Source organism: Dermacentor albipictus, chromosome 6, assembly GCF_038994185.2.
Source record: "Dermacentor albipictus isolate Rhodes 1998 colony chromosome 6, USDA_Dalb.pri_finalv2, whole genome shotgun sequence".
Lineage (NCBI taxonomy): Eukaryota > Metazoa > Arthropoda > Arachnida > Ixodida > Ixodidae > Dermacentor > Dermacentor albipictus.
This window is the reverse complement of record NC_091826.1, coordinates 32,666,048-32,690,619: the sequence shown is the minus strand read 5'-3', so window position 1 is coordinate 32,690,619 and position 24,572 is coordinate 32,666,048. Positions and strand designations below refer to the sequence as shown.

General features: G+C 49.6%; 2 protein-coding genes across 4 annotated transcripts in view; both read left to right on the top strand.

The window, feature by feature from the left end:
- Nucleotides 1-11,517, top strand: part of LOC139060944 (uncharacterized) — a 171,273-nt gene extending 159,756 nt beyond the window's left edge. The window contains exons 4-6 of the mRNA XM_070540300.1: nucleotides 1,532-1,927; nucleotides 4,180-4,601; nucleotides 5,647-11,517. Coding sequence (XP_070396401.1) covers nucleotides 1,532-1,927; nucleotides 4,180-4,601; nucleotides 5,647-6,952 — 2,124 coding nt within the window. The 3' untranslated portion in view covers nucleotides 6,953-11,517. The remainder of the gene's footprint in view (nucleotides 1-1,531; nucleotides 1,928-4,179; nucleotides 4,602-5,646) is intronic.
- An 11,654-nt stretch (nucleotides 11,518-23,171) lies between these two features.
- Nucleotides 23,172-24,572, top strand: part of LOC139060943 (uncharacterized) — a 147,943-nt gene continuing 146,542 nt past the window's right edge. For all 3 annotated transcript variants that reach the window (XM_070540291.1, XM_070540298.1, XM_070540294.1), the window contains exon 1: nucleotides 23,172-23,298. The gene's annotated coding sequence lies outside the window, so the exon portion shown is untranslated. The remainder of the gene's footprint in view (nucleotides 23,299-24,572) is intronic.

Below are 24,572 nucleotides of genomic sequence, written 5' to 3'. Positions count from 1 at the left end.
ATAGAGAGGCTACGTTATTGTACAGTAATTATAACAAGTGTCAGCTTGCCGTCACATGAAATTCATGTGACGTAAATTTTCTTTGTGCTCTGAGAGCGTGCCACTATATTGAATCACACGTCTCTACGGTTGCTCCAGCATCGATTCTCTTGCTTGATCAGCATCTTTTGGACATCAGTTTCTTCCTGACGGCTTTTGAATCCCAATGCTACTTGAATTGGTGTGCTATAATTTTTTTTAATTTGGGGCTAAAGAGAAAAACACTTTATTGAAGTACATTTCATGGTTTTCTCAGCTTGCGTATACTGCAGCGACAATTGTCATCTGCCGCGTTAGACATTTACCTGCGTGCGACGCACATAAGAAGATCACTAGAAATTTCAAAAGTTGGCGTCAATTGATGAAATACGTGCACCGCCCGACTGCACTGCAAAATAATTTACACCCTAAAAGTGAAAAAGGGTGTAAATGTGTCTATAACTTACGCCCTTAGGGTGTTAGCTATATCACGGACACCCTAAGGGTGTGAGTTATAGACACATTTACACCCTTTTTAACTTTTTAGGGTGTAGATTATTTTGCAGGGTGATGCACAGGGGGAGATAGACACCGCTTTTTTCCAAACGGCGATGATGGATGTTACCTTGCAAGGGGGCTTTGTGATCGTCCGTCACATGTAGTGTGGAGTAAGGATGGGAGTAACCGTAAGAGCCCGGAGGCACTTGCCAGTACACTGGCATTGAAGACGCGCTGACATTCAATTCGGGCAGCTCGTTCCCAGCGCATATGCTTCGGGAATGTAAAGTTCGTTCTACCCTAATTAAATTTATTGGGCGTTAAGGATGTGGATAGACGCGTACCAACTCTAAATCTCCCGTTTGTACGGGGTTATTACCAGAAAGCCCGTGTCGGAAGCAATCGTGACGAAGGCATCACGGGAGTTTCTTGGAGGGCGACCCGTAGGAAGTGTTCGTATGACGTCACGCACGCCATTTAGTAGCCCTATTCGCAGCTTCCGTTGTGCTGCCGGATGTACGCGGATCTAGATAACGCGCAACTTTTCACCGTGCTGCCTGGGCGACAAAATGACAACCTGGACGACGCCGGTGCATGTGTGTACATCCCCTATACTATGTAACCGCACGTCGCGTGGTTCCTCAATATAGCGCACAACGGCTGTCACCAGCGACCGCGTTGGCACGCCTTGACGACAGGCCAACTTTCAGAACAGTCAGTCTTGGTATGCCGACATCAACTGTCGTCGCAGCGAAAGTCGGTCGAGGCGTTGTTGACCTTTCTGCGTGGCAGTGGCCTATTAGAAAGACTATGATGATCCCATTCCGTCCCTTTTCATTTCTTTTCTCACGCTTTTATTTTTGTCACCGCTCTGCTTTCCGTATTTGCTTTCCCTTCCCCTAGTGCAGGGTAGCAAACCGGAGGTTCTAACACTGCTCAACTTCCCTGCCTTTCTCTCATTTGCATCTCTCTCTCTCTCCTTCGCGTGATTTCCTCGATTGGACCACACCCACAGGTGGCGCGCGTGGTGCGGGGCCAGCACCGTCACGTGGGCGTCCCCTCGCTCTCCTCGCCGGGCCTGAGCAGCGTGGTGTTCCTGTCGCCGCTGGGCGCGCGGCTGCGCATCAGCGCCCAGTGCGTCAAGTTCAAGGAGAACCGGCAGCGCGTGGTGGCCATCGGCCCGCGGCTGGCCATCCCGGACGGCTACCGGGGCTGGTTCGAGATCCTCTCCGAGGACGGCCGGGCGTCGCGCTGCTTCGAGAGCGTCGCCGAGCTGATGCGCCGCTCGCCGGACACGTGCCTGGTGCGCGAGCCGCTCAAGGCGCACCTGGCCCACCCGGACGATCCCGAGCAGGTGACGGACAAGACGAGGACGCTGCACGTGGGCGAGACGCTCGTCGTGGTCAAGGAGGTGAGCGACCGGCGCGGGGCCGCGTGCCAGCAGCGCGAACTATTACGCGAAAGTGGTCGAATAGACAGGACGGGACAAACTTAGTTGGACAGACGCGTAGGGCCCAACTGTACACCTTCACTCGTCGTAGTGGATGGCGCATGCAGGCCCTGCAGCTATAACTGTAGGCACGGAGGTGCCCTGAAATGCTTGGGAAATCTTGCTTTGGTAAGGTGCAGATCCTACTCTAGGAGGGTTGACTGCTGGGCTAGTTGGTCGTCCATATTCGAAGTAGTAGCTTAGCGCGAATAAAACCACAGACACAAGGCAGACAGACAAGCAACAGACAAGGAAGACGCAAGGAAGACAGACAAGTCTGTGTTCCTTGTGTCTGTGGTTTTATTCGCGCTAATGGAATGGAATGGAAAAACTTTATTTCTCTGTATCTCAGAGAGATTGGCGGTGGGCCGGTGTCTTCATGTTTTGAGTCCTGGCCGCTTCACAAGGTCGGCGCCCCTATTCCAGGGCACCGCTGAGTCTTGCTGCCTCGCAGGCGTGCTGCACAATTGCCCGTTGGGCTGCGAGCTCGCTGCTGGTGAGCACGCCCTGCCATTGTTCCGCACTTGGGTTATTTACTTTATGGAATGCGAAATTACGCTTGCATTCCCACGTGATAAGCTTCTACTTCGAAGATGCTACTGGCACTGACAATATCTCTGCTCGCGAAGGTGTGATATTGGGGCGCCGCCTAGCGTGTACTGGACGAAAGACTTCGGTTTTCTTCGCGATTTCGGCGTGTGCTCTGGCATCCTATACCGTCACATTTTCTTGCGTGGTAAGTAAGGCGTGTGACACACAAGAGGCTTCACACAACATTGCGCGGACCAGTACAATATACACGATGTTGCACTTGCTCTCGCAAGTAATTTTTTACGTGATTACGCATCTCTACGAAGCATAAAGCTTCGCGAATGGGGGAGCGACAAGGCGAGGACGCTACAGGTGGCGAGACTCATCGCGTGATCAATAAAGGTTGTAGTGACTGCACCGGAAGCCCGACGGTCAGGGATACGCTTACGAACGTGAGGGACAATATCGGTGCAGGGCGCGCGAATAATGCATGAGCGGAGCGCTCAGAGAGAGAGAGAGAGAGAGAAATGAAAAGGAAAGACAGGGAGGTTAACCATATCTCCGGTTGGCTACCCTGTACTGGGAGAGAGGCAAGGGGATGCAATAGGTGAGAAAGAAAGGAGGATAAAAACAAGGGAAAAAAACTAAGCACATACACGCACGTACACGTGAACTATTTCTGTGGGCACTGTCACGCAGCCCGCAAAGGCGTTCCTAGTCTTACGCAGTGTCACCGTACGACCATCAACTTTCATTGTACACAATGCAGGATATCGACACTTTTTTTTGCCGTTTATTAGGGAACGCGCAGTGCACTTTCCTCTTCCATGCTTGCGACGGCTCTACGCAAACCGAGATCCCGGAAGGCTTGAGAACTCTTGCGTGTGGCGCAGGTACGTAGACCATGCATTTGTGTTTGCCACGGCACGGTGATGGTGCTGAAGCCTAGCGTGAGCTCAGCGAATGGCGGCTGTCCCGCCTGCCCCCCCCCCCCCCCCCCTTCACGATGATTTCGGCACTTATACTTTCGCTTGTATACCCGGCTTATTCTGCGTCATTAGACGGATGACACGCGGGACGTTTCAGACCAAGTAACATAAACTAACGCGAAGGATAAACGTAACTTGCCATCGCAAGTGAAATTGTTGCATGATTGCACATCTCTGAGGCACATATGACATGCGCGGGGCATCACGAATACGTGCATACACTGAGGATTACTTCCTATCGCAATTGGCTAACTTTTACGATTTTTCTGCAGGACATGAATCCGTTAATGACAGTTTCGCTCTCCACAGTCCCTAGTATTTGATTGACCTTCTCCTCAAATATAGAGCTCGGGCGAGCGGCTGTCTCATTGTAGTATTTGTTTGTTTGGCACATATCTGAGTAGGGGAAACACGAAAGTTTTATTAATGGTTTGCTCAGTCGGGGCAGGGGTGCTATACATGGTGCCGAAAAGTTTATTTTTCATAGTTTCCGAAAAAGGAACCAACCAAGCTTGCTCGCATGTCCTGCTCTAGCGCCAATGCTTACAGACTACATCTACTAGCCGTACGCGTCACGCATTTCTGCAACCACACATCATTACACGTCCCTTCCCCTTCCTAAACGACAACTCACAAGAAAACGATCGCTCGCAGCACACGTCCCCTATGGTGCGAGCCTCCCTGGCCCGGCTGCGGTCTTCGGCGCCGCACGGCCGCTTCCTGCGCTGCCTGACGTGCGCCGGCGAGACGGTGTACCTGGCCGCCGAGTCCCGGGGCAAGTTCTCGCCCATCGCCAAGGAGGGCAACATCTCGGGCGTCCACTCGGTCAAGACGCTGCTCTGCAAGCGGTTCCCGCTCATGGTCCGCCTGGTGCACGGCCGGCCGGCGCCGTCGGGCCTGAAGACGTCCGAGCTCCGGCTGTACGGCGTCGAGCGCGAGGAGTGCGTGCTCGCCCTGCCCCTGGTCAAGGACGCGCCCGCGCTGGCGCTGCCCCAGTCCTCGCCGCTGCGCCTGCAGCCGCCCAAGAACGCCGAGGCGCTGGCGCAGATGCCCGAGTACGCGAGGCTCGCGGACAAGTGAGTCTGTTGCAGTGAAACACGTTGCGGGGCTATAGTTAGTACATAGCTTACAAAAAATGAAGCGCGAACAGTGGCGGCACACTAAGGAGTAACAAAGACGGGAAAAGATGAAGCGCCAAGAGTGACGGCACACCAAGAAGGAACAAAGACAGGACAAGGCATGTCGTTGTTCCTTCTTACTGTGCCATCACTGCTGGCTATTCATCTTTTGACAGTAAGTCAAAGAACGAGACAATAATACATGACTTATTACCTTCCGTCCCGACGACGATGGCGTAGGGAGTGACAGCGACAAAGTTCCAAATGGTTTTACTGCGATCTTTTCTTCTTTTTTTTTCTTTTAGTGAGTTTGCATTCAGTGTTTGGTGCGTGTGGCACGTGTTATCGTATCGAAGTTAAATGCGAAGAGTCAGGATGTTCAGTACGGGCGACATAATACAGAATTAAAAGAAACATGCGAACACGTTATTTCGACCAAAAGTAGAAGGGCACAGGCGAGTAGCTCGATGGCTTCGACGTCTAGACAGTGCTGGCAGCTTCAATCTTACGAAGCGAAGTAGTATCGATAAGCAGCATGGCCCGTGGTTTTCGCTGCTGCTTCGAAGTTGCAGACACCGCAATCGTCTTGGTAGTGAGGAGAGCGGTATGGGTTGCCTGCGACCGACATTATGTAACGCATGACGTGTTTTGCGCAGAGCCAGCCTACTTCTTAGGGGTTTAGAGCTAAAGGACAGCGTCGACTGTTTTCGGCCGGCAGCTGAGCCCACCTAATTATTGCATCACTTCTCGAAGCGTATATGGCAGCGAATGAAAGTGTATGTCACTGCGAAATGATTCTTCGTCCGTCACTGCAAAGGATAGCGATCATGAGTTGTGCCTTTAGAACCTACAAGGTTGTCTAAGACGCCTTCTCAAGCGGCCGCGCGGATCGCATTTGATCTGCTCAGTGAATAGTCACACACCGCAACTAGCTTGAAAGAAAGCCTCGTTGAACTAGATACCGAACGGCTGTAGACGAAAAGTGTTCTTTCTCCTTTGACAGGTGCAAGAGACTGCAGGACCGCATGGACGCCATCGAAGTCCTGGAGACGACGCGCAGCAGCAGCGATTTCTTCTCGTCCAAGACGCCGCCGCAGCGGAGTCTTTCCGAACCGAACAGCAAGCCGCCGCAAAGTCCACCCGCCACCGCCGTCGTCCCGCCGACGAACGGCGTCGAGAGGGTCCAGTCCACGCCCGCGCCCGACGACTACCGATACGAGGAGATCGACCAGATCTACGACTACGTCCGTGGCTTCGCTCCGCTTCCCGAAAAAATCAAGACCGAGCTCATAGAGGGGGTCGGCGAGAGCAACAACGAATGCGAGAAGTCGCCTTCTTCACCGCCGCCGGCTCCCGCGACCTCGGTTGCTTCGCGGGAGAAGCCGTTGCCGCCTCCCATAGAGACCATTCCAGCCAGGCGGTACTCGCTCGCCACCGACCCCGGACCGAACTCCCCGCCGACGACCGCTCCGGTCTCGAAGTCTCCCTCGAACCCGCGAGCCAAGGACACGGACTCGCACGTCTACGAGGCTGTCATGAGACGTTGCTCGGACGAGCACAAGTCCAAAGGAGGCAGCGTCGCCCCGACGTGTCGGTCGGGCGTTCCCAGATCCTCGGGCGTGCCCAGGCCTCCCAACAACAAGCTGTTCGTCAAGAGCGCGCACCAGGTCCGGAACGGAAGCGCCAAGCCTCGCATCTTCCGCAACGCCGGCCGGATCCCTGTCGCCGCGGGGACCGTCAAGGACCCGTCCATGCACCACCCGCACGCGCCACACCACCACCACCACCCTCCGTGTCCGGCGCACCACCACTGCCCCAACGGCGTCATCGTGGGCAGCGTCAACACGTCCGTGGGGCCGCCGCCTCCGACGGCCATGTTCCAGAAAGCCTCGTCAAGAGCGGCCAGGACCTGCCGCGGCGCCAAGCCCGTCAACGGGACGATAACGACGTCGCCCCTGTTCAACATCCGCTACAAGTCGCTCACCAACTTGGCCGTCGACTTCAACGACACCCTAGACTCGAGCAACTCGGGCGGCGGTGCGTCTTCCGGTGGCTCTAAGGGTTCCGGCTCCAAGGGGTCTGGTTCCAAGGGGTCCAAGCACGACCGCACGGGGTCCGTGCCTCCGCACAAGCTGTCGCGGCCAAAGTCCCTGAGCAATCTTTTCTGGGACGTGGAGGCCAACAACAGGTACAACCTGCTTCTGCACAACGAGCTCAAGGCGAACCAGTTCATCTACGCCGACTTGCCCGCGAAGATCGCTGCCGCGGCCGAACGCTCGGGCAAGAAGGTCGGGACGCTGTACCTGTGAAGCACCACCCGCCTGCATTTCATGTGCAGTCGATCGCGCTTTGCTTAGTTCTTGTTTGTTTGTTTGCCCGCTTTCTCAACTTGTACATATAAGTCTAACTGCCAATCTGGGAGGCGGGCCGTTTGTTCCGCTTAGAGCGAAAAAAAATTATTTTTCTTGTTTCCCCCCACTAAAAAATGTCGAGACGTGGACCAGTTTCGCTGGGGAATTCTCTCCCGGAACTTTGTGAGGTGTCCGCTTGTCTTCTTACCCAAACCAAGCGATTTCAACTCTACACCGAAATACTCCGCGCACGATCCTGCCATAAGCAAACTTCGCATTGTTATGCAAACGTTCATGCGCCATCAGAGAACAGTCGAGGATAATCATGACTCTGAGCCTTACTGTGCCAGCGTCGACTGTCAAGTCATCACCAAAGTGCGGTTGCGTTATGCGTTAGTAGTCTCATCACAACGGAGATATGGAATGGTAGCGGTCTCTGTATGAGCTAGAAGCCAGGCGATGTGGAAAAGAAACAGCTTGTGGCTCGCTTACCAATCGTTCTTTTACCTGGCAAAGTCCTTCGATGTGCAGCTAATCGTTTTACAGAGCCACCAAGATTCAAATTGCGCACCGTCTAATCACAGCCCACATATTCGTGTTTCTTTTTTCTTGGACATCCTGCTCCGGATATGTCTATGTTATTTGTGTTCCATGCATAATATACTCGCTTCAGGCTCCGGATGTTCACAATACTCACGTGGTTGAGAGGACAACGGCACAGCACATGTCGAGAGTTCCTTAGTGTGTTCCGCTGACAAATGTCCCGGGGTTCAGATCGCGGAATAAAGGCCAATGCCCTGCGCAATACTTAGTCACTGCGAGCAGGCCCTACTGCTGCGTCGTTTTTTTTCTCGTTGTTCTTAATGGTGCTTGTAACTCGTCGACTATGATAAGGATGTACATCTTCTGGTCGTCCACTACTTGTCGAAAGAAGACGAACTTCTGCTGTGTAAGGCCTAGCCTTTTGCTTACGATTTCTTGCGCGAATCGTCGATACGGATGTTTTTAACGAGTTGCGAAGTTTTGTGCGAAACAATCTGTGCGTACTCGGCCTGTCTCCACTCTTCTGCGTGCTTTGTGCTGACTTGTGGTGAAGTGTAAGACGGTGGCAACGGACTGAATAGCCTGGAAAGACGCTGGCAGTTTCCCAGTGCACCGTCTACGAAGGGGGAAAGGACTGCGTTCCTAAACTTGCTGTGGTGTGACGTGACGGGACATGACGCGACGTGGCTTCGACTTGAGAGTCCTCGAGACAGAAATAAGGGTGTGGTGTGTAATGTATTCACACGTGGTCCCAACTTTGTTGAGTGAAACCAACAGCTTGCGGCGTTTCAAACCGGCAACAGCGGAGTGCTTTATCGATTGTGGATGGGACTATTCCTGTGTCGGCGGAAATCACCGACCGAGTCTCCCAAACGTTCTCAAATAGTCACTGGGGTTCGGCTCTAGAGTCTCGTCTACGCCAGCAAAGTTACAAGTCGTGGCGTCAGATTTCCCAGACTCCCACACACAGAAAGGAAATGTCAGCCCAAGATCGGTTCCGCCTGTTGCGTTGCGACTCGCGATCGCTTTGTAATTTGGTACGCAGTTGAAATGAATGACGTCACTACTGAAGAACATTTGTCAGTGATGTCATTTCGCACTGAACTGTAGAGAGTGACGTAAATAATGACTCAACTTTACCAGTGACGCCACCTCAGCGAATGACGTCATCAGTGACTTGGTGACGTCACTGGTGTTATCACTGAGTCTGACATTCGCGTCAGTGGTGGCGTCACTCGCTACGCTTACAGCGTGCTACGCTGCATTAGTGACGTCATTCTCTGGAAATGCCACATTGCGACGCGTTCGGGATTCTCAGCATAACGTAGGCCAACAGGTACGTCACCAGTGACGTCACTGACAAAGTGACGCTGTTATGTGACGTGAAGTGCTGGGCGTTATAAGTGGTACAGTAATTGGCACGTCACGATCCCATTCCCTCTTCAGTGCGGTTTTTTTGCACACGGTGCGCGAGCAGTTCTTCACGGAATGGGCAGACTGTGAACTTTCGTCTTGGTACGTACGCTGTCTGACATAGCCAGGCTGCTGCCTCTCTGAGCAACATATCAAATGTGTATGCACAGAGGCCCTCCGATTAATCTCACCGTGAAAAAAACAAACGGACACACGCACCTACGCCACCTGTCGCTTTGCGTACCTGTTTGTAAGGTAGTTTGAAAGCGCCGCCGCAACAGTTGTCCAGCGCGCTTCTCTCGTCACGCCTCTTAACTATAGATCTCCAATACGCGTCACGAAGTCAGTAAATGCATAGGCAAGCACGCACTTCCCTCACTTCATCGCTGACGAGGCTGCGCGCGTTATGGCCGAAGCTGCGCTTTTCTACTAGAAGCAGTTTTCAACCGCGATCAATGCCGAGTTCAAGTTTTTGAGGTTCCGAACAGGATTACTATTACGCGTTAGCATGTCCGACGCTTCTTGCCCTGAAAGCAAAAACGAAATAATTGGGGAAGGGAGCGAGACGGAAGCTGCAGTGGCAATCTCTCTACGTATTCTGCAAATTTCCGTGCAAGTATGGCGGGACGGTTAAAACAGTTATTTGCATTGCTGTTTCTTTTTGTTAAATGCAAACCGCTTCCTTGTTTGTTTATTCCTCGTTTTGTTCGTGGTCGTCCGTCTTGCGCCCTCCGATAGCTTGGGACTTTGCCAGTGCTAGCCCGAGTGACACAACTAACTCTTTATAGTTGATCTTGTTTTTTTTTGTGAACATAAGGTATATACACGAACTCTTAACGCAGACGAGTGGTTGGACTGAAGGAGCCCCGGAAAGGAACGTTTCACTCATAGAAACGAGAGTGCGAAGATAATAAGTCTGCTTTGTGATATTTTCGTCAATAACCGACAGTTTCACGTCGTCGTGGCAACGACACTGTGGACCGACCAGGCTATCTTTTCGCAGCAAAGGAATAGGGTACACCGTAAATCTAATTACGCAATTAAAAGTGAATAAGGGTGTAAATCCGTCTATAACTTGCACACCTACACTCAGAGAGTAACTCGCACCTCTTTAAAAAAGACTTGCACCCTTTGTGGCTTACCTTGTCCCGCAAGAGTAATCGTCATATGTCTTGTTTGTATTTTCTTTATTTAACGCTGCGAGCCCATGCTTCCAAGTCACTAACGGCATGCGCGTTATCAGCGTGACACACCATTCTCAACAGGAAAGTAGCGAGCGCTGAGTTTTTAAGAACGGAAAGTCAAGAAAGGCAGATGAAGATTATTGTTGTGGGACAAATATACACACCAAAGGGTGCAACTGCATATTAGGAGTGCTTACACCCGATGGGTGGGAGTTATAGACAAATTTACACCATACTCATTTTTAAGGGTGGAAATTATTTTACAGTGTAGGCGCGAGGAGGCACCGTCTTGTAAGCTGAGAGAAAACAGTTGGCCGCTTGTCCAGTGAATTGATTTAGTGGCTGCTAGGTCGACTGATCCATCAATTCATCTGACAGCCGTGTTTGTTGGTCGGTTGCTGAGCTAGCTTTTGTTTAGTTTACTTCTGTATCTATTGCTGGTCGGGATTCATTTGGGATTTGTCGTATGTCCTAATGTTCTAATTCACTGCCTTAGTTAATCGAATTTAGCTGTCATCAAATGTATAGTTGAAACACGAGATATTTATATACCAAATTCGTCAGAATTGTCAGTTTCAATGTTCTTGATGGGTTTTAATAAGAGTTATTTCTGCGAACTCTTCCCCTTGAAATGGGTGGTAAAGCTAAATCGGGGTAAAAATTTCGAAGGGCGTTGTAGCTTTAGTTTCGGGCCACTATGTAGAATTGAAATGGACCAACGTAGAACATTACCTGCTAGTCATTAACGCTGACGTTCAATATCGACATCCCGTTGATGAGAATGTTGAACGTGCGCGTTAGTCGCTGGTATTGACTAAATGAGGTAGAGACTGGATAAATACAATTTCTCAATAACGATGTTTTCCCTGAAATCGTTTTTAAACAAGCTGGCCCAGTGGCCTGATAGGCTCGTTTGCCCATTAACGTCGCCGGACTTTCGGTGGCCGCTTCTTACGCCGTAGTTATTTGACTTGCGAATAAAGCCGTGAGCTGGAAACACGTTAAAAACACTGCTTTTCTCTAAGCACCCATGAACTGCTGCGAAGGAGGCCCAGTGTTGGTACATAAAAAAAAATACTTCGTTTGGAGCTTCGTTCTTCCGAAACACTTCCTCTGCCATCCCGCGATTTTCACTGCGCAGTTCGGCGAACCGTCCAATCACGGGCCACGCGGTCACGTGATCGCTGTCACGCGACCAGCCCCGTGTCACGTGCCCCCCCCTGTGCCATGGCGCTCTGTGTCCGCGAGGAAATCGCGGCCGTTAAATGGATATCGCTGCTGCACGTGCGACGTGACTCATTGTGTGTGTGTGTTTTTTCTTCGTCCTAGTGAGTGTATAGTAAAGAACAAAAAAAAGGTGAATAAATTGTTTAAAATATCGCAGCCTTGATTGCTTCTCTTGCGTTCCTTTGTTTTGTGTTTATGCAACGCAGCAAGACATGGGTGCCCAAGTAGGAGAGGCAATGAACAGAGTAACGGCGAATCGTGCATGAAAGTTTGTATGTTTATTTCGCACATATAAGGTATGCAATTACAAAGTACACACTTTTGGGACCCAATAAGTTTCTCAAGGACAGCCCGGGAAAGTCTGTCGGTAACCTTAAACAAACATATAACAAATTCCGAGGTTTAATGACCCGTATCTGCACAGTGAGTGAATTAAAAGGGACTCCGTCATGGAGTGTTCGCAATCGAGCTCGCCACTTTGGGCTCAGCAGCGCGACTCCATAGCCACACATGACAGGTAACCTTGTGACAGTCGAATGTTTTATCAACAAAGTTAGAACAACGTAACAACGATATAGGAGTTCAAATGTGCAAAAAGAAAACAATTCGAAAAATCTAAGTAGTGCATAATATGAAGTTTAAAACATCAAAACTATTTGGTTTGGGGAAAGTAGAAAACATCTAGACAAGCACTTGGTGAATCGCAACGTTTCATGATTGTGAACATACAAACGGAAGCGAAATTGCTTTTTTTCTCTTCCCTGTCTAACGCTTACAGAGCGCCGGAAACGGCGACGCCAGGCCTGACGCTAGTAGGCATACCTTTTCACGCTTCGTTCAACCGCAAGATGTTAGCAGTGTCCCTGCCTTCCGTAAGGATTCACGCCGAAACGAAAACCAAAGGAGCTATAAAAATTATTGGCTCGTATTGCTGAAACGACTATTCATGCTTGAATGCCTAGGAGTGAACTCCCGTACAGTACAGCCTTCCCCTCGTGGTTCAATCGGGCGATCTGGTCCGGCGCAGTGGTGGAGGCCGGGCAGCCATGTATTAGGCGGGCTCACTCGAGGTTATAATTCTGTGCTTTCAAGTACAACTTATCGTCACAAGATGGCGCGACAAGCGCTGCCGCCCGTGTGTGCATTTCTCATATTCTACCGTGCCACTATATCAATCGACATTTGCGCGAGCGGCTTTAACTCAAATGCTGTCCGTGCACGTCTCTACACCTTCTCTCTCCTTTCTCTTTCTTCCCCTTCTCCCTTCCCCCAGCGTAGGGTAGCCAACCAGACTCCTGACTGGTTAACATCCCTGCTTTTCTGTATTCTCTCTCTCTCTGTCTTGCCACAAGCGTGCCCATGCATTCTGGAGTTTTCCAACAAAGTGACGCGAATGACCTACTCGACATATCCGGCTGTAAATCACTTAGGAGCGGCTCTTGAAAACGTTCTCGGGAAAGTTCAAAGTTGTATTCAGTCAGCCAACGTGCCCGAAGAGAGGGAGATGTAAGCTCCTATTCACGAACGGCTCTTTGTCCACCACAAGAAATTAGTCGCACCAAAAGCTCCGCTGAAAATTAGGTTGCGATTCAGCAAGGTCACTCAAATGTGCCGTTTTTTTTTATTCTTCTTGTCTTTTCGTTTGTCGTCCGCTTTTGTTTACGCAAAAACAAAGACCTCGAATTGCTGGAGAAGCCCCATTACGGACGGATGTAAACAACGTTCCCGTTCTCTTTAATTTTCACTCGAAAGAAGGGAGGTTTTGCCGGGCTTTCTGGCGTGTATACGGTCCGAACAAAACTGGCGTAATAACCAGCTTCCCCGTTCGTGGGCCAATTTGCGTGCCAGCGGCGAGGCAAGGAACGAGCGGTAGAACGGCGACCATGCGGCAATAATCGCTCGGGCATACTGCACTCCATTCTTTCCTTCGCCCTTTCGTAATTGCGTTTTTGTTTTTCGCTCTGGCCATGCTAATTACGCCAGCAGGCCGCGCGCTCCCTTTGCTCCGGATGTGATCTTTCGCGGGAAACGACCGAGCATGCAGCGCCCCGAGGCGACGGCAGGACGAACTTATGGCGGGACTGCGTCCGCAGGCAACAAGGAGGGCACGTGGAGCTGTTGCCATTCGGCGCACGAATTTTGTATTCAAACAAGGCCACGTCAGTCAGAGTTCTCGCAGAGCCTCGTGCGACTTTGTTTTTCTCAAACTTTAATAGTAATAAAAATATTGCTATGGCAGACTACCTAAGGCGGCGTACCCTCGGTGATACGCGTCAACACTTTTTTAACTGCAGCGGCAACAATTGTCGTTACAGTATGCGGATCGTTACCGCATAACACAACTTCGGGCCTGCGTGGAAAGTTGTGTAACTCCAACGGAAGCGTACACGACGCGATACTCTCAGCTTGGTTTCCCATTCTGCAAAAAAAAAGGAAAAAAGAAAAATACGCGGAAATTACATTCCCGGCAAGAGGGTTCAATGAAATCACCCGACAGCATCGTTGGGAAAGAAAGTTAATAGCAGTAGCTGCTCCTGTGCTTTGCTTTTGTGACGGCTTGCTTTAACGGCACGTTGCTGAGACTCGGCGCTAATAGGGAGTGTTAGGCGTTTCCGTAAGCGTATTACAGTTTACGGAAATTCGGAGACGTCGAAGGCAGCAGCAGCAGCATGTGTAGCGCCATCTTGTGATGTCTTTTTCTTGGCAACGCGCAAGGAACGTTTCTGCGTCACCTCATTCTCAAAGAAATAGGTGGTTGCAATTCCCACGAAACATGGCGCGGTTTCAACCACAGTTGGTTTCGAAGAGGAAGTCTATTGCGTCTGGTATCGTGTTTACAAGCTGCATACTTTTACAAGCTGCATACTCTTTTTGATCTTGGATAAATGTTACACAAAAAACAACAGCAAAAGAAACTACAAATTGCTTTATTTCGTTGATACATTTCAACCGTGTCGTCCATTCATGTCTCGTCTGTGTCGCGCTGCACATATATAAGCAAGAACGTTAACCTACCAACTCGCCCAACTTACTGCGTCGATATATTTCAAACATGTGCATCCTGGAGAAAATCTATTTTTTGTATTGGAATTCCAATACAGTAAATAGACGTTGGCTGTAACAGCCAACGTTGAGGAAAAATTGGAGCAGCCTGTCAACAGTGTCGCTCCGCAACTGATCGCTGTCCTGTCAGTAAATTTTGTGGCGCAATGCAGAATTAATCGCGCGTACACGTTGTCAAAGTATGAGGTGCGTTTCTTTTAGATGAGCAGGTTAACAGAAACGTCTGCTATGGTTTCAGCGCGTGACAGAACGCACTATTTTTGGATTGGCAACAGCATTTGCACAGAGGTAACACCGGACGTTTCCTGGGCCGGGCAGCTTCAGGAGCAGGTGGGCACTTGAAAGGGATTAACAGTAGAGCGCATGTGTGCTTGCCGCACAGAAATAAGGTGTCACGACTGACCCCCCGATAAAGGGCAGTCCAAGGCCCGAAGCGTCTAAATTAAAAATTGCTTGCTTTGTTTTGCAACGAAGCTGTTAAAGCGACTAGGAGCTCTGGGAAACGTTATGTGCGTGTGTTGACACCGTCCTGAACAAGTTAGATCATACACAGAATTTATACCTTAAAGAAAATGTTCCGCATCTTAAAGATGATTTGCAGGCTAATTTTGAAGTCTTTGAGCTAGTTGGGGTGCAAACGAAAGCTGTTAAGCTCTCGTTTTCTGCTTGTTTAGAGGTGGTATATATGAAAAGCTTGCAAACTTTCTTCTAAGCCCTGGGAGAACCAAAAGTGGCAGCAACTTTACAGGGAACAGGGGCCATGTTAGGGGTGACCAGCACATAAAGTTTGAAATGTGTAGGTTGCTTAAAACGTTGCGGTAAAATACTTAAATAAGCGTTCGACAGCTTCACAAGCGTATTTTACGAGCTGCGCAGGAAGTTTTCTCAATGCCCCGAAAGAAGTGAACATGACACAACTTGCCATTTCAAGTGAACAAAAGAAAATATGAGTGACGTGTGGCCAAACTTTAAAGAGCGTCAGTTAATCACTGCTTTTGCAAATGTATTTCCATTGTCCCGAGAGAATTTTACCAGTTTGCATTCGGTCAAAAGAGAGGGGGGGGGCGGGGGGGGTAGGTCTTTATAGGTTTACTGTGCGACGAAAGTGTTACAACTCTGAGTTAGTAGTGACCTTTGCAAAGAATTACTGAATGCTCATTTCCTGCCTATTTTCGTGCCTTGTGCGAGGTTTGCAGTAGGTTCTTACCGTGTCCCTTTCGAACTAAGCAAGGCACTTTGCTTATATTTGGTGAAAATAGGAGACAGGTTCTGGGTGATATGTATGCAAACAGTAAAGCATGTGGCTTGTATAGGTCCATCGCACTACGTGACGCGTCCAGATACTCCGGATCACTATAAGCATGTTTTATGAACGGTGCAACATTGAGCCCGCTGCTCTGTGAGAACTGTAACCTCCGCTGAGATCACTTATTGAAAGTGGGGTTCGACATTATGGTCCATGTGCACGTGACGTTAAAGACCCGTGCTTGAATTAGACTATCTGTAAGAAATCCATTCAGGAAGTTCTGGAAAGCGTGATACGGTAGTTACGCCATGCTTCTCGGCCTCCCGAAAGAACTCGAAGTCACACCGTGCTTAAATTTGGCGGAAATTGAGGGGAAAATCATGTGAACTGCAATGTGTCACGAAACTTCAACATTTCTGGGTTAATAATTAGCTTTGGAAATAATTACTCAAGCGACGTTCCCTGATACTTTCTTAATGTGTTATGTAAGATTCGCCTGCGGTAGCCTTTGTGAACTAAGCAACTCACCTTGTTTGCGTTTTAGCGAAGTAGGTGACGTGTCAGAGTTCGATGTCTGCGGGTGAATTGTGGCTTTGTTGTTAATTAACTACGCCATTGCTTCTGGGCGTAATAAGCGCGTTTTGAGAATGACGTAGATTCTATCTAGCTGTACTGGCACAACTGTAACTGCCACAAGCGCTCGAAATCGTAATATGCGGGCAACACTGCAAGGAGGTGAATCACACGCGGGAAACGTTTTAGATTGTGCAGTGTAACTACAGGTAACTGATATCCCTAATGCAATCGTTCGAAAGACGCAGCATGGCTGGAAATTGCGATGTGATTCTGCACAGTTGCACAGGCCTATTTCCTTTTCTTTTAGACGTGAACTTGTACACACACGTGCACGTACGCACATGCATACATACGTGCATTCATACGGAACACCATACTAGTTAATGAATCCAATATGTTTGGAAAATGTATTCGTTTTATCTCAAATAACTGACTCGTATAGTCAACAAGAAGTGCATTATATTTCCTGCAAGCCTTCGAAAATAAAGAAAGCGGCTGACAGAGGGAATAGCACACTGTGGTATAATGGTTATAAACAAGGGTGTGCCTCAGAAAGGCTGGCCAACGTTTCGATAGGAGGACCTATCTTCATGAAAGGCGGCATCGTCATACTCGGCACGTTAGTTTTAAATGGTTAGTACAGTGACGATCTTTTGAAGTTACCTTGTGTGAGTAGTTCGAGGCTGTCCTTTTTACTTTAGTAGTAGATTGAATATGCTTGCATGTAGAGCACCTGGGTCGGCCACAAGGACCGGTTTCCAACTTCGTCTTTGTCCTTAGTTTGGCATGCACAAGAATAGTTTTAAAATTAGTGTTACGTCTGTAGGCTACTCTGGGCAGGTTGGGGAAAAGCTTATGTTTCTTGTTGCTAATGAGAATCGGGTAGTATTACTGAGGATGTTGTTCACAATTAGGAATGCGTTTGAGAATTTAGTAGTAAGGGGAGGCGTTGTTGTTCTTGTGATCCTAGGGCGAGGCCTGAGGACATCGGCTCGATCAAGTTTCGTTGCATCAGTGTAGGCTTTTTGAAGGGTGACGTCACTGTACTAACCCTTAAAAACTAACACACAGAGGATGACGAGGCCACCTTTGACGAAGATAGGTCTCCCTATTGAAACGTCGACTAGCCTTTCTGAGGCACCTTACCCCTGTTTATAACCTTTATACCTGTAGGCCTTCGTGTGATAGCACAGCTATAATCGGTGGCCGAATAGCGACCGATCAGCGTTTCCTTGAACGGCGGGCCATATCGTACCTCGGAGGGACGCCGTTTATCTCCGCCCTTTGCCAAGGGGCGCGCTCACAACCGCACACGCTCACCGCGTTTGGCAACCGTGACGAATTAAATGGCGCGCGGCTGCAGAGCGGCCCACGCCGCTGCGATTCGGTCGCGGTAAACACGTCTGCCTCGGGCTCTCTCGGTCCGCCGTCCCAGAACAAATGCGTGCAGACGTGGCGAATGCGACAGGAATTCTCTCTCGACGGAGTCGTCTGGAACGGATCTGGGGAGGTATTCTGCAAGGGTCCATCTAGTGGACAGGTCGATGTCATTCGTCTGCTTCTGAAGTGCTGATTGGCTGTGGCACCGAGATGCTGCGGACGCGCAGTCAAGTAAATCGGAGCTTCAACAGCAGGCAAAGTAGACCTGTCCACTAGGTTGACATGTCTACTTGGCTAGGGCCGCTCGTCTCCTCCTCTCTCATTGCATCCGATCAACAGCGGACTAAATGGACAGTCCTCTAGGTGGACTCTTACAGAATACCCCCCCTGGGGAGCTTTCTCTAAGAGGCCATCTAGTGGACACGTCCATTTCGTCGGCTTCTGAAGGGCTGATTGGCTGTGGCACCGAGTTGCTTTGGACGCGCAGCCCAGCCTAGCAAATCGGCAGTTCAACAGCAGGCACAGTAGACATGTCCACTAGGTGGGCTCTTACAGAATACCTCCCCTGTACGACTTTTTTGGCTGGAGGAAGCGGAACAGATAATGACAGTAATAAGTAACATGAGCGCACTGTACGGGGGGGGGGGGGGGGGGCGCCTGGACAGCGGCATAAATTTGTAGAGGTTGCGTAAGAGGTTGCTCTCCGGCAGTAAACTGTCTGAAGAGGGCATTACGAAAAATCTCGTGATGCTTCCATTATAAGCGGCTAGATCTCCTGTTAATACAAGGAGCTTGCGGGGCACTTTGTTGTTCCGGCTAACGATTACGAGACAACGAGTATAATATGAAGCAGAACGGAGGGCAACAAATGGCTTCCTAACTGAGGAGCAGGAAAGAAAACTGACTCGCTTGGAGGCAGAGCATTAAGAGCATGAAGCCAAGATTTACCGAAGTTTCGCCACGTTTCTTTATTAATTATTTGTCGCCATTCATATGTATATTTCGCGTCTGTGGAAAGGGAGGGAGAATCGAGAGGAGACATGGGAGGAAGGACCTGAACACTGCAAAAAGATATGCAACAGCCCGGAATGCGCGCTGGAATATGGAATACTGCGTACCCGCTGTTTGTATGTTCGGTGTTGTCGGGCACATGGGGTTTGCCTTCAACTAAAGATAAAGACAAAAATGAAATACTGGAGTGATGCGGTGCCAATCTCCCCTTCTGCAACCCCCTCGCCTCTGCCAGTATTGCAGAGATGATGTATTGCGAACAGCAGTGTGGTATCCATAATACGTACCCATGCTGTATGAGCAAAGTCATGCGCCTTTACTCAGGAGATCCGTCGACTGTAGCTTCCCTAGAACGCACCATCACCAGATGTTGCTGCCAGCGTTAGTGCTGCCAACAGTGCACAAGTAGCGTCGACACGGACTGGAGGAAGCGGTTGGGAAAGTTGGCAACGAAGTACAGGGTAAATGAAAGCGTAAATAAACAACCAGGAGTCATCGAAAAGAAAATGTGAGAAACGGAGACAGAGAATTGTATCCAAAGGACGGAAATAAAAGAAGAAAGGAAAACACGGAGATTTACAAGAACGTGAAGAAAGAAATAACACAGAGGGCAGTACCTTGCTATTTGAGGCTCGAGCGGGTTGCCTACGGGAAACAGCATACCGGATCAAATTTACTCGCAAGAAAATTCGTGCACGCGTTTACTGCGGAGAAAATCCGGAGATCACTCAGGACGTCCTAATGGAATGCGAAGGGATTCGCCCAGTGAGGCCCGTAGGTAACGTAGACCTTCCAGAAACGCTTGTATTTACAGTGGGCGAACGCATCAAGCGGTGAGCAGTCGAGATGAACAAGAGACGTTTAGAGTATTCGTGCAAAAAAAATACAGGGTAGAGACTTATACGACCGGATCCGTTACAGGGATTGGTAGCGATACAAGGTAAATAGAGAAGTTTTGAAGAAGAATTGTACCTGCCGCTACATTTACACCTGCCACTAATCACACCATACTCGTTGCTATATAAATTGTGTGTTGTCTAGTTAGAGCCCGATCTGCGACTCCTGTAGGTGCGAGGAGACCAACCAGCACCTATTGTGTACCTGCCCTCGCTACGATGTCCAACGCCTCTCTGTGCGGGCAACTTTACGCCGACTGGACTCGAGACCGTTCACCGAGTCAAAGATACTCGGACCGTGGCCACACCCGTCACTGGCTCGAAAAGCGATTCGTGCACTAGTGCAGTACTTGAAGTGCACGGGCTTAAGAGACCGTTTATAGTGTCCTTGTGTATGGTGTCCCTCCCTCACGTACTCAGTGCTTACTCTCTCCCTTTTTTCTGTTCCCCTATCCCCCAGCCCCAGTGAAGGGTAGCAAACCGGATGCTGTTCTGGTTGACCTCTCTGCTTTTCCTACCCTTGTTTTCTCTCTCTCTCTCTCTCTAGTTTAACTAGATGTCACAAGATGGCACCAGCGCTCCGCGTCTCGGCATTCTGTAAACGGTAATCGAGGAGTTTTCGGTGTCCGTAAAAGTATAAAAGTTTGTGAAATAGCAAAGCACCGGACACATGGATGGCACCACCATTGCTGGCAGTTGGGTATATTCTGGCACCTTGTTCAAGCCACCGAACAAGAAGAAACACTTTAGCGTTTTCCGCTGTTTTGGACGAATAATCGAAATGAGTCGGTGTCGCCATTCGTGAACATGTTGCTCCCACCACCTTTACGACAGTAGCTCAGCTTTCACTAAGCCCGGCGTCGAAATGATAGTTGAATGCACTCTTGTTGACCTCAAGGTCGCAAGATGGCGCCACCAACGCTGCTGCGCACGTCTACGTCACCGGTACTTCGGCAATGAGAATACGCTTACGAACAGTCTACTTAGTTTTGTTTACAGGAAACGGGAGAGATGTCGGTCCGAGTCTAGACTGCTACTCTGCTCTGGGAAAGAAAGGGAAATATAAGAACATAGTGATGAATGATGATGAGAAGGCGAGAAGAAATGGATGTCTATGTATACTTTGCATAACGGGCTTACTAAGTCAGCTAGTCGAGTGCTACAGCATGCAGCAACCATAATAACGCTTTCGCTCTGTGTTCAGAGCGGGTAGTGTCGAGCCACGGGCTCGACACTACCTGGCTAGGAAACCAACCGTCCTATGCCCTTCGATGGGGAAGAGCAGTCCGATACACGAACGCATTAAAATGGACCAATGTGAACAGGAATCAAAGTGTCGCTTCTCTTGCAGCTCGTCGCATGCAAAGCTTAGCCGATGTACCCCCCACAGTTCCTACACAAGGTCCATTGGACTCGTTCAGCGCTTGGTGCATTGGTTCACTGCCACTTCCGTTCTCGTGTCGAACCTGCCAGGAAACTCCTGTACAAACACTATCTATTTCTCCTTCGATTTCACGGAACGCATGGAACTCATTCGGGACGAAGCCTGCGCCACGGTGAAACGTATGGCAACGTGCAGAAGGCGCCACGTTGCACTGGAGAAGTGAATGTGGAAGCGCAGCATCCCCTGTTCAGTGCAATCGAGTCGAACGGACCTCCAGAGCACGGGTCGCACGCTGAGGCCACGACGGGACAACAATTCTCTGCGGGAGTTCTAAGCTTTGCACCTTTAGCTTCCGCCGTTGATTACACGTGCGACGCCCACAGGAACCGACGACGCTGCCTGCCGCTTTTTTCTTTGCCAGACGTGCGGCCCTGTTTCTGCATGCGACACCGTGCGAACGGCCCCTGTCGTGAAGGCAAGGTCGCGATGCGCGTGGGCAGAGCCACCTCGCGGGAACAGAAACTGGCCGCGTTTTGTTTTTCTTTATTGCTTTCCCTTGCTTCTCAACTGTCGCCGACACTTTTCCGTTTTACCATTCGTTCGGTTCGGCATATATTGCATCGCTATAATAACCGTGGACTGGCTGATAATCGCGTCGTTTTGAACTGCGCTCGCCGGTAGACTTGGGCAACGTTGCACTGGCGCCAAGCCAAAAGCAAGGCCCCAGTGTATGGCAACAAACTTACATAAACCGCGCAGACGGGAATACGCGTGGGACGAGATTTCGCGTGAGCATATATGCTGTAGTCGTTATTCTGCGGAAATGTGAGCCTCTCGGACCGTGGAGCAAGGACATCGCGTCTGCTTTATTTTAGTTTCGCCGGTGCTGCTTGCTGTGCTCGCGTTTGGACGCGTATTCTCACCTTATATTGGACACATTTATTAACGTCTATTTGTCGATACCATTGGCAAAGGCCTACACCAACAGCTCGAGAGAGCGGCTTTCGAGCGTCGGAATAGTCAAATGCAGAGAGAAAGTTTAAAATAAAAAAAAAACACACATAGTGAAATTTTGAATACATGCGCAATAAAATCACCGTGAGAGATAGGAACATAAAAAAGCAGTATTTCTTGCGCAGGAAGAAAGGAGAGAGATAATGAACTCATTGTGGTTATTTCCAAAAAAAGCATACACACAAGCTGACACAGCACGAACAAAATAGAGAAATATAAAAAAATAAGCTTAGCCCCGTTATGGCTATGAATTGTTAGACGCATACAAACAATTTCACAAGTAGCGAAAAAATTTATGCAGGAATATTACAACACGCATAAGAAAGTGAAGGTGTGCAGGTAATGAACATTTTTTCCTACTGCTAGTTAGGTTCACTTAATGAAATGCTACTTGAAACCTTTTTGGGAACATCGCGTAACCAGAATGTGATTCTGGCACCCTTACTGGTATTAAACATATTTGATGCGATGAAGTTGAATTTTTACGGCCATGGTGAGCCCTAGTTCAGGTAACAGTGCGTTACTGCGAAGAACTTGTCAAAAAGACTGTTGCTTTAGGTAGATCTTTGTCAGTCTTTAAGTAAGCCAAAAATAGCTAGGATCCGTACAGTTCACGGTCGTACGGGCCGTACGGTCAGTGTGACCGTATCCAGTAAAACACGTACGGTTTTGCTAGATACGGTCCCACACTGCTTGGACATCCAACTTACTTCCCATATCGCGTGTTCCGCAAACTTCCGTCGTCGACCGTACGTAGTCGCTGAAATGCTAAATAATGCTGTGACTCCTTTATAGGCATACGTGGAATTCCAGGGATCCCTGCCACCATGCAAGAGAATGCTGCCTAGTGCTCCCCGCATACCGTGTCCATGCTGCAATCCCCGTCTTTATAGACGTGGGTAGCGTCGGAGTTTAACAGGGGAGGCGCGGCCAGTGTTTGTTTATCATTCGCGTAATAGCCGAAAGCTCGCGCGGCCAGCACCGTCTGCCAAACCACCCCGGTGCGAAAAGTGCAAGGTCACTCGCCGCCAGCTCAGCACCCCGTTTTGCGAGAACGATAAGAGAGGGGGCCAGCCAGCCCGTCACCACAGGCAGGAGCTGCAACAGCAACAAGCCCTTGAAGCCGAACTGGCATAAAGGTGCAAACGCTTTATTTCTTTTAAGACACGCCCCCCTCTTAACTCGATCGGCGCGACCCCTGACGAGGGGCCGTGGCACTGCAACTTCGAGTAGCGTGGGCGTATGACTCTCGGACGTTTCGGATCGCGCTGGACAGACACGCTGCACTTGCCAGCCTGCCATCGGCTCCTTGCGTATTGGAAAGTGAAGGGCATTCGACGCTCACACCATCTCCTCTCGATTGAATCGTGAGTCACCCTGTATATTGAAGGTCCTCACGTGACCCCTGGCAAAGGCGTCCTAATCCGGCTGACCCTGATGCGTAACCCTCGAGTCGTGTTTGGTAACGTTCCAATGCTTGTGTTCAAATCGTCAAATGAGTTTCAGTGATTGATTATAAGCTTAGCCCCCGGCGCGGTTTCGGCTAAAGTGTAAAGTGCTTGGAATAACGTTTGGCGAATAACTGCGTCGGAGTGATGTTTGCGAATGCCAAGGAAACTGCATCGAAGGACGAGTTGTTACCGTCCATTTACCACGATTACGACTCACTTGCTACAAGTGCCTTTTTTTGTTCTATCCTAGGAACCTTGGCTTTCACAACACACTTGGATGAAGTATCCACTTTAATAATGAAAACATACCCACACCGTGAATCTAGGCATCCCGTGCCAAGTGCGATTATTCTCGAATGCCGGACACCTCTTTCTTTAGGCAACCTTAAAGCAGCAGATCCGCGCTCCCTTGTGTATGTGACAGTCTTTTTAGCAGCCGCTATCGAGAGAATAACGCGTGCGTAGTTTCAGCGCATCGTGGCATATAAATCAAATATAAATTCTGGCGTTTTACGGGCCGACACCATGATATGATTTCGAGGCACGCCGTAGTGGGAGACTCCCGATTAATCTAGACCACCTGAGGACGCTCTTGCGTTTTCCGTACATACGAATGCGACCGCCATGGCCGGGAGCATATTAAATTGACCTCGCACGTATGCTTTACGTTGCATAGCGCGTTAGACGTTAATTCTTGTCTGCGTAAGCTGTTTTATTTTCGCAGAGAAAGAGCGTCGAGTTAAAGCAGAAGAAATAAAAAAAATAACGTAATAAGTATGGATTGGTGCGGTCACGCATCGTGCTGCAACTTTAGCCAGGCTGCGCTGCAAGGATGCTGAATCCACGCGTGGCAGTCAGCAGATCGGTCACAGTGCAGGCCTGACCCCATCTGAGCACGGGCCCTGGATATGTGCCTGAGCAAGCCCGCGACTGGTGTTATATACGACATCTGCGTCTTGTGCCGTGGGGCCGTATATCCTTATTTATTTGTTTTATTTACGTCATACCGCAAGCCGTGCGGCCCAAGCGGGAAGGAGGCAAGGTAACGCGTAAAAAACGTACGCGTACAGAAGGCAGAATTGCTCAATATAACACTTCAGTAAGTAAGCAAAGTAGCACAGAACAGCAATGTCACTTACGGAGTACTGATAATATAAGTTTGAATTGATTCAGTGGAGTTGAGAGGATAG